This window comes from Carlito syrichta, unplaced genomic scaffold (genome assembly GCF_000164805.1).
Source record: "Carlito syrichta isolate Samal-C Ts95f unplaced genomic scaffold, Tarsius_syrichta-2.0.1 Scaffold306677, whole genome shotgun sequence".
Classification (NCBI taxonomy): Eukaryota; Metazoa; Chordata; class Mammalia; order Primates; family Tarsiidae; genus Carlito; species Carlito syrichta.
In genome coordinates, this window is record NW_007250773.1 from 472,607 (window position 1) to 482,287 (window position 9,681).

The 9,681-nt window shown below is 39.7% G+C and overlaps 1 protein-coding gene across 4 annotated transcripts in view; it reads left to right on the plus strand.

Moving 5' to 3' along the window:
- The first annotated feature begins 64 nt into the window (after window positions 1-64).
- Window positions 65-9,681, plus strand: part of RUFY3 (RUN and FYVE domain containing 3) — an 81,594-nt gene continuing 71,977 nt past the window's right edge. For 2 of the 4 annotated variants that reach the window (XM_008063212.2, XM_008063213.2), the window contains exon 1: window positions 65-983. In XM_008063212.2, coding sequence (XP_008061403.1) covers window positions 806-983 — 178 coding nt within the window. In that variant the 5' untranslated portion in view covers window positions 65-805. The remainder of the gene's footprint in view (window positions 984-9,681) is intronic. The other 2 variants (XM_021715107.1, XM_008063216.2) reach the window with 2 other exon arrangements.

Here is a 9,681-nt window from a genome sequence, read left to right on the forward strand (position 1 = left end):
TGATGAGGATATGTGCATTGTGTTAGTCTGATCACAGTTTGACTAGCACAGTCTGGAAGTGGGTGTACAGGATGAGAGAGAGCAGCCTAATTGCTCTCCCTGCATCAGCAGCATCTATAAAAGCATCCTGGGAATTGCTCGCCCTACGTTCAGAGCAGCTGGTCACATGAGCCTGAATTTTCAGTTCAGTTCATTAGTCAGCCATTTTGGTCAACACCCTGCTTACTGCGCACGACCAATCCTATGAGAACTCAGCATCCCGGCTCATCTGAGCAGATCCTGGAAGTGATTTCTGCGGCTTGGGATTTTTTTAAAGCTAAATTGAAAGTATAGGTTTATTTTTTGTTTAGTGTTTTCTTTTTATGTTTTTTTCCCCTATACAAAGAAGGAGAATTTATTCGTGCTGAGACCAGTTTTTTAAAACCAGATAAGGCAGCATCGGCTGTGCAGGATTTAAAGCCTATAGCTCAGCTGGAAAAAGGGGGAAGGGAAGATAAAAGGAGAGGAAGCCGGGAGAGACAAGCATCATCTTATTTTGCTATGTGGTAGGAACTGTCTGTAAGAAAAGGTAGTGTAGAATTTTTTATCTTGAGCAGTTGGTTCTTTAAACTATAAGGTATTTTTCCTTGTTTTTAAAAAATCTCCCTCACCCCTTTTCCTAAAAGCTTTGTTTCAGAGCTTTGGCCTTGGGGTTTTTTAGTGAGGAGGTCTTATATATTTTTTGGGGTGTGTGTGTGTGTGTGTGTGTGTGTGTGTGTGTGTGTGTGTGTGTGTGTGTGTGTGTTGTGGTCCCAGCTGAGTCATCATGTCTGCTCTGACGCCTCCGACCGATATGCCAACCCCCACCACTGACAAGATCACACAGGCTGCCATGGAGACCATCTACCTTTGCAAATTCCGAGTGTCTATGGATGGAGAATGGCTCTGCCTGCGAGAGCTGGATGACATCTCACTTACACCTGACCCAGAGCCTACCCATGAAGGTATGGTCAGATCCCTTCCGCTAGTTTCTCACCACCATCTTCATTGTTATGGGGGTCTGGTAGGGTCAGGGAGAGGTAGGAGGAGCATACACTCTGTACTATTAACAATCCTGAAAATCCATCATCCTTGCCTACCACCCAGTTGCCCTTCTCTTGCTTACTGGGAAAAAAAATATTTTTTTCCTAACCTGAGATATCCTTTCAAAAGATGCCGGGTGCTTGTTTAGAGTTCTTTGTCTTTAAACCTCTAGAGAAAACATTTGAAGTCACTTATTACATCTGATCCTAATCAACAATGAAAATGCTGTTAATTTTGTTCATCTGTGGAAATGTTATAGAAATTCATAAAAGGGTAAGTTAAAACAACATGACCAATTATAGGATTGTACATGATAAATACAGTAGAAACACTAAAGAGGTTGCCTGTCATGAGGATAAAATGTTAAACTATGACATCTAGAAAATATTTGATATAAGATTATCTTTTTTAGTAATATGGGTTATTAGGTTAGATGAGAAAGTAATTTTATTCAGCACTTATTCAATGAATATGAACTCCTTAAAAAGCATAATGTTGCAAAGGTTAAGCATGATAATCCTTATAGATTACTATACAATGTAATACTAAAATCTATTGGCCATTGCATTTTACACATTATTTGTAGTAACTATTATGACCCATTTGAAATTTCCTCTTTTAATATCTTTGTGATCTTTGTCATCTCTTGACTTGTGACTTTCTTTCAGAATCTTTCCTAAATTGTGAGGAGTTTCCACTTCTACCCTTTAATTCTCTTAATGCCACAGGAAAAGAGTTTATTTGAGTCATTGCTATAAATTGTTTTGTTTTTAATATAGTGGCTTCTTAGTTAGTGTTTATTCTCTTAAACTAATGAAGGCAGAAATGCTTGCTTGAGAGGAGAAATGCTTCATAAACATCTGCCTGATAGGCATATCTATAGGACAGAGTGGGCCATAGGTAAATTGCACATAGCATTTGGGGTTAGGAAAAGTGATTCCTTCTCCTTGACCTTGTGTTGCAATCTTACCATGGCTCAAATTTCACCCATTGTGTTTGGTAAGGATTTTACCTCCCCAGTCAGATTTTGAAAGTCATGCAATATGAAATATTTCCTTAGTTATACAATCTAGTTTATCAGTGTCTCAAGAAATAATTTTTAACAACTTTAGTACTTTGAACATAACATACGTTTGTGTTTTGAGCAAGATTCCTATGAATAAGCAAACATGAGCTATTTGGTTCATGAAAGTATTTGTAGTAGCTGTTTGAATTCTTCATGGAGAAATCTGTGGTAACACATTTCTCAGTAAAATGGAAAATGTATGAGATCTGCAACCTAAGCTGTAAGTGGCATATCCTTTGATTAAAGAAATCAGGCAAAAACAAAAAATTTAACTTTAACTAGAAATCAGGCAAATAGGAGTTTCCAAGACTTTTAATCAACTATGTAAGATTTGGAGGAGCCAGGCTTGGTGGCCCAGCCTGTAATCCCTCACCTTTGGGAGGCTGAGGTGAGTGGATTGCCTTAGCCCGTGGGTTCGAGACCCGCCTGAGCAGTGAGACCTCATCTCTACAATAAATCAAAAAATCAGTTGGGTGTGGTAGCACATGCCTGTAATTCCAGCTACTTGGAAAGCTGAGGCAGAAGGATCGCCGGAGCCCAGCAGGCGAGGCTGCAGTGGCCGGGAGCGGCCACTGCACTCCAGTCTGGGCAACCGAGTGAGACTCCAACTCAAAAAAAAAAAAAGATTTGGAGGAAAACAGAGAAATGCTGACAGTGAATTTTGGAATTTTGCCTTAAATTGGTCAAGAGAAGCAATTATTTCAAATTATTAGAAATGAAAATAATGAAAGAAAGCATATATAAGTATAGTGATCTGGTAAGCCAGGTGGTGCTTTATGGGAGTTTTATTTCCTTGCTCCACTGGCAAAGTGTGGATGTCTGAACAGTTGTTTGGTCCCAAGAACTGTGTGCTTTAATTTTACTACCAGTGACAATTATTTGATTTAGTTTGGCTATAAGCATTTAAATAGTGGTCACCAGGCCAGTGATTATGTGACTCACACCTTGTTGACAAAATGGAGCTCCTGGTGCCTGGACACACATGGGAGTATCCAGACTACTTCCCTGGCTGATTCATGGAGGGAAAACCATCTGACCACACCGATCCTGCAATGGAGCCCCCTCGCTCCCACAAAAGAAAAGGGGCAGAAGCATAATGTACCCTCTTAAAATGTGGATTGACTGTGTGTGGCCTCTACAGTAAAAGCTTTGGGGTTTCTACATTTTGTTTCTGAAAAGAGAGTTCCTACCCTTCATGAGCAGGCCTGGACCTACCTGGAGTTTCTGCCTACTTTAACCCTTAAATACATGGGAATGAAAACACTCGCCTCATTATCTCAGTGATTATTGGTGGTCACTGAGATGATCATTCTCTTTATTTTTTATTTTTAACCCTCATTTTTCAAAACCAGGAGAAAATCTACAACAACTTTGACTGCAGATAGTTTTCCCTGAAAGGCAAGAATTTTAAGATTGATTCCAGGAGAGAAGAAGGATCAGGAGAGGTTTCACCCAGAGGAATGTGGGCTAGACCTTGAGAGATAACTAAGTGGTCACCAAACATGGGGGAGGACATTTCAAACAGTACATAGTACACTGGCCAAGCCAAGAAGTAGCAAACAGGAGCACAGCAGGCTTGTAGTTGGCATAACAGGGTGCAAGACTGGAAAGATAAGCAGGGGCTAGATTGTCGAGGGCTTTCTGTTCCTTGTGAGAAGCCTGGACTTGATTATGGATGGAAAAGCTATTGGTGTTTTATGTCTGGGAGTAACAAGAAGTAAGATTTTTATTGTGGAATTATCACTCCGGCAGCAGTGTAGCAGATGGAACAGAGGATATATAAGCTCTCCAAGGATGCCAAACCATGACTCTTAAAATGGTCCAGGTAACAGATGACAGTCCCAAACTAAGGTAGTGAGAGTGAACACAAAAGGGAAGGAACAGTCACTGGAAAAGTAGACTGTGCCTGATGACTGAGGGTCTGGGGTGCTGGAGGACGAAGGTGAAGCAGTGCCTGGAATGACTCCCAAGCTTCAGGCTTCACGTCTTGGGCTCCCTTCATCAATAGGGAATGCACAATGAGAGAGGGTGACATTCCCTGAAGCTCATAGATTATGACCAACCAGAGGAACACTATCACTCTTTCAATTTAGCCTTCTACTTACCCCACAGAAGCGTAAATCAGGTTTATGCTTTTCCAGATTATGTCCTCTGGCTTTAGTCTGTACCCCAACTCTCCTTTAGAATTGGAGTCCTGGCACTTGGGGAAGCGAGAAGAAAAGGAATGATACTTAAATTGACATTCCACTTTGAGGGTGTGGCTCACTTTCCTTTTGTCATGTCAACACTAGCAGAGCAATCTTGTTTATACAAAATTTATTTTTCGTTTTCATAATTTAGAAAAATATGTGCCACCATTGAAATGACCTCTCAGAGGCATTTTTTGAGTTTTTTTAGTTTCTGAAAGCATAGTGGGATTTCAAAGTAAAGAATCTTTAAAGACACGATGGAATATTTTAGAGAATCTACAAGTTATGTCATTAGCAATCTGTATACTGATAAAATCTCAGGCACTTTAAAGAGAATCTTTAAAGGATAAAATCCTGAGCCTTTCATGTTTTGTCTCTTATGTGATTATAAATAATACCCCTCAATTTAAAATGGGATTATATCCCAATCAACCCATCATAAATTGAAAATATCCTAAATTGAAAATGTACTTGATACACCTAACCAACCAAACAGCATAGCTTAGCCTTGCCGGCCTTAAACAAGCTCATAATATTTACATTAGCCTACAGTTGGGCAAAATCATCTGACTGCACAGTGCACAGTTGTTCAACCTCGTGATTTTGTGGCTGACTGGGAGCTCCGGCTCACCACCACTGCCCAGCATCGAGAGTATCATAGTATATCACTAGCCCGGGAAAAGATCAGAATTCAAAATTCCAAGTACAGTTTCTACTGAATATCGCTTTCTCACCACAATAAAGTTGAAGCCATCATAAATTGGGAACCATCTGCAAGTTGAAATTAGCTTAAAAGAGCGGTAATATATTTCAAACTAGAAAATAATATTTCTCATATATTGCCTTCACTCTGTAAAGTGTTTTTCAAATAGAGTTTATGGTCTAAGTCAAATTCCTTTCTTGTTCTTAATCTAAATGTTCAGTTTTTAGTTTATTTTTCTTCCACATTCCTACTCTCCTTTATCATTTTTAGCAGTTTTACATGGTTACAAGTTAAAAACCTGAATTTAAAATAATTCTTATATGCTTATTATAGTGAATGTAAGGTGTATTTTTAAAATAATATTTTTTGTAAATATAAAAAGATATTTTTCCTCATCGCTGCAAAAAATAAAAAATTAGACAGGTAGGTGGTGTGCACCGGTAGTCCCAACTGCTTGGGAGGCTGAGGCAGAAGGATTTCCTAGGCCCAGGCGATCAAGGCTATGGTGAACCATGATCCTGCCACTACACTCCAGTCTAGGCAACAGAGTGAAACTCTGACTCCAAAAAAAATTTTTTTTGTTGCAGAGGTTTGGACATTTTTTTTTTAAGTTGGAGTCTTTCTGTGTCACTCAGGCTGGAGTACAGTGGCACGCTCATGGCCAACACAGCCCCGACCTGCTGAGCTTAGGTGATTCTTCTGCCTCAGCCTTCCAAGTAGCTGGAACTACAGGTGCATGCTACCATGCCCAGCTAATTTTTTTTTTTTTTTGAGTTGGAGTCTCACTCTGCCGCCCAGACTGGAGTGCAGTGGCCGCTCCCGGCCACCGCAGCCTCGACCTGCTGGGCTCCGGTGATCCTTCCACCTCAGCCTTCCGAGTAGCCAGAATTACAAGCGCGCACTACCACGCTCGGCTGATTTTTTTATTTATTGTAGAGATGAGGTCTCGCTGCCCAGGCAGGTCTCGAACCCGCGGGCTCAGGCAATCCACTCACCTCAGTCTCCCAAAGGTGCGGGATTACAGGCTGAGCCACCGAGCCCGGCTCGCCCAGCTAATTTTTTAAAAAATTTATTGTAGAGACACTGTCTTGCCAAGTTGCCCAGCCTGGTCTCAAACCCCTGGGCTCAGGCAATCCTCTCGCCTCAGCCTCCCAAAGTGCTGGGATTACAAGCTTGAGCCATGGTGCCTGGCCTGGACTTTTTTTTTTTAATGAGGCTTTGAGATTTGGAAATCTCTTTTTTTTTTTTTTGGTGGGATTATGGTGATTTTATTGATTCTTTTATTTTTTTAAGACAATTTTTAGAGTACTTTTAGGTTCACAGCAAAGCTAGAAGAAGGTACAGAGATTTTTCACATACCTGCTGCCCTACGCATAGCCTAACATGTATCAATCCCACATCTGAGTGGTACATTTGTTACAAATGATAAATACACTGACACTTCATCACCACTCAAAGTCTATAGTACATTTGGATTCACTCTTGGTATTATACATTCTATGGGTTTGGGAAAAAGTCCAATGACATATTTCTACTGTTATTAGTAATATACAGACTAAGTTTCGTTGCCCTAAAATTTCTCTGTGTTTTGACTATTCATCCTCCCCTTCCTCTTGATCTGGAACAGACATTTCATGGAAATCTCTAAGTACAATTTGGCACAGAATTTAAAATAATTGTGAAGACTACTAGATACCTAATAAGTCCATTTAGAATTGGGTGGATATTAATTAGACTATGAGGAACTTTATTGCTCTTAATATGGGAATATCTTAGAACAGTAAAAGGATTATTACAATAATGGGGATGATTTGTTTTTTGGTGCTTTTAACCACTATGTAACTTCAAGACAGGGAAGTGGCTAACAGCATAGATTGGGTGTCTTAAATCTGGATTCACTTCCTTACCCCCACTACTCAGTAGCCATTTGACTGTGTACAAGTTGCTAAATGGCTACGCCTGAGTTTTCTTCTTATCTTAATTGGTAATACTAATGGCAACTACTTGATAGGTCAGGAAGATTAAATGAGATCATTTATGTAGAGCACCTTATAAATGGTAGCTACTCATGTTAGTGGTTATTCATGAAGCAGTAGTTGGAGCCACCGAAGTTTAAGCCACATTCTTGAATCTATTACCATTTTACTTTATATTTTTATTTTTGTATCTAACTTTATGGATCAGTCTAAACAAGTTGTTTGTCAGACAAATTAGAAGTGAATGTTAGTAGCTCAGACTTAAGCTTTAGCATTGCCCTTTCTCGAACCTCCATAAATAAGAAAATAATTGATTAAAATTATCAAGTTATCCGGTATAAAGAAAAAGGTGCTTTTCTATTAACATTCCTTTAGGGATGGGGAGGCAAACATTGAGAACTGATGCACAGATTATCAGTTTAATACAATAAAATATTCCATTGGATCACAAAGACAAAGACAACTATATGCTTTGACATCTTTTGACTTACAAAACGTTCTTCTCAAATACATAAGAAACAGACTGTGAAGAAATTAAATATTGGACGGACATATTGAGAAAAGAACCTTTGTTCAAGTCTTTGCCTTTAGGATTATTGTGGAGAACTGCATATGATGACAGAATTCACAAATGCTGGTATAGCATAATTCTGCATTTTTCCTAGTAGTTGCATTTGTTTTGGTGTGTATTTAGAGTATCTGACATTTTTACTATAATATGTAAACAGAAGCTTATATGAAATATCTATGTGTATAGTTATGAGCATACACTACATGCAAGGAGTATGTTTTGGTCTGTTAGGTGGTCATATTTATTGGGCATCCTTTGATGCAAAGTTCAGTCCTAGGGATATGAAACAGACAACCCTTGCCCTCCATGAGTTCATGATCAAGGTAAAGAGATAAAGGCATCAGAGGATGCTGTAAAATATGTGAACTACTGAGTTGCCAAAGGACTACCCTGTTTCTTAGGAACTGGGACATGGAATTCAAAGCCAGATAGCACTTAGAGTGATCACATTTCTCCAAGGATAGTATCGGTACACAGTGGGATCAGGTTTTTTTCATTCATGGGGAATGCTCTATTGATTTGATCCTCTCAAGATAAAATGGAAAGTGTTTGTCATGGTGTCTGGTGCTGAGATCACTCCATTGACATTCACTAATGCACATGTGCCACTAATGATCACTGTTCATTGTTATTACCTTGTCCTACCTGAAAACCAAATATGTTTTAATGAAAAAAGTATACATCCCAGTAGACATTTTGACAAGGAAAAAGCAAATCACTGCTTACCAGGAAATTTCATTGTATGACTTTACTACAGTCTAGTGCAAAGCTTCTAAACCTGGGATCTATGATCCCAAGAATTATATATAAAATTTTGTATGTGTGCATTTCGGGGGGGATGGAGAAAAATGTCTAGTATCCAAAAGAAAAAGAGTAATACTTTTAAAAATGCCATTTTTAGCTGGGCTCCGTGGCTCAGCCTGTAATCTTGTGCCTTTGGGAGGCTGAGGTGAGTGGATTGCCTGAGCCCACAGGTTCGAGACCCGCCTGGGCAACTTGGCGAGACCTCATCTCTACAATAAATAAAAAAAAAATTAGCCGTGCGTGGTAGCGCATGCCTGTAGTTCCAGCTACTTGGAAGGCTGAGGCAGAAGAATCGCCGGAGCCCAGCAGGTGAGGCTGCGGTGGCCGGAAGCAGCCACCGCACTCCAGTCTGGGCAACAGAGTGAGACTCCAACTCAAAAAAAAAAAATGCCATTTTTATTACAGAGTCAGACCTTCTGCACATAATTTCACAATTTACTATCCCATTTTATACTAACCCTATGCTAGTTCCTAGGGTGCTTCAAACAAATAGAGTAACAGTCATTGTAGTGCAGTGGTTTCTACAGTAGGTAATTATAGAGTGCCTTATACAATGAGCAGAAAATCTTGCCCAGGGAAGATGTCCAATTGAAATAATGTTTGAGCCAAGACCTAAAAGATATGCAGGAGTATCTGGGCATAAACTGCAGGGAAAGACTGTTTGGGCAAGGGGAGAAGGGGAGGAATAGTTCTTGCAGAGATCAAAATGTCACAAGTGGAGATTGTCAATATACGTATATTCAGCCACTTTCTAAATTCATTTCCATCTTTATCTCCTTGATCAGAAATATTACTAAAGCTATATTTTCCACTAGAAACAAAATATTGGAGGTAGTGATGAAATAATGTATATTTTCTCTTACGATTAAGTACAGTGTTAACTTTTTTAACATTAAAAATCTGAAACCAGGCATGGTGGCTCACACTTGTAATCCCACCACTTCGGGAGGCCAAGGTGGGAGAATTGCTTGAGGCCAGGAGTCCAAGGCCAACCTGGGCTACATGGTGAGACCCTGTCCCTACAAAAAAATTTTTTTAATCTGAAATCTTTTAACAGTGAATAAGTTCATTGTGAACATGCATTTTCTTCTATTGTTTAATAAAATAAACATATTAACCATATAAAACATGAATTTCAATAGCTTTTTTTTTTTTTTTCCAACTGAGTCTCATTCTGTTGCCCAGACTGGAGTGCAGTGGCTGCTTCCGGCCACCGCATCCTGGACCTGCTGGGCTCCGGCGATCCTTCCGCCTCAGCCTTCCAAGTAGCCAGAATTACAGGCATGTGCTCCCACGCCCGGCTGATTTTT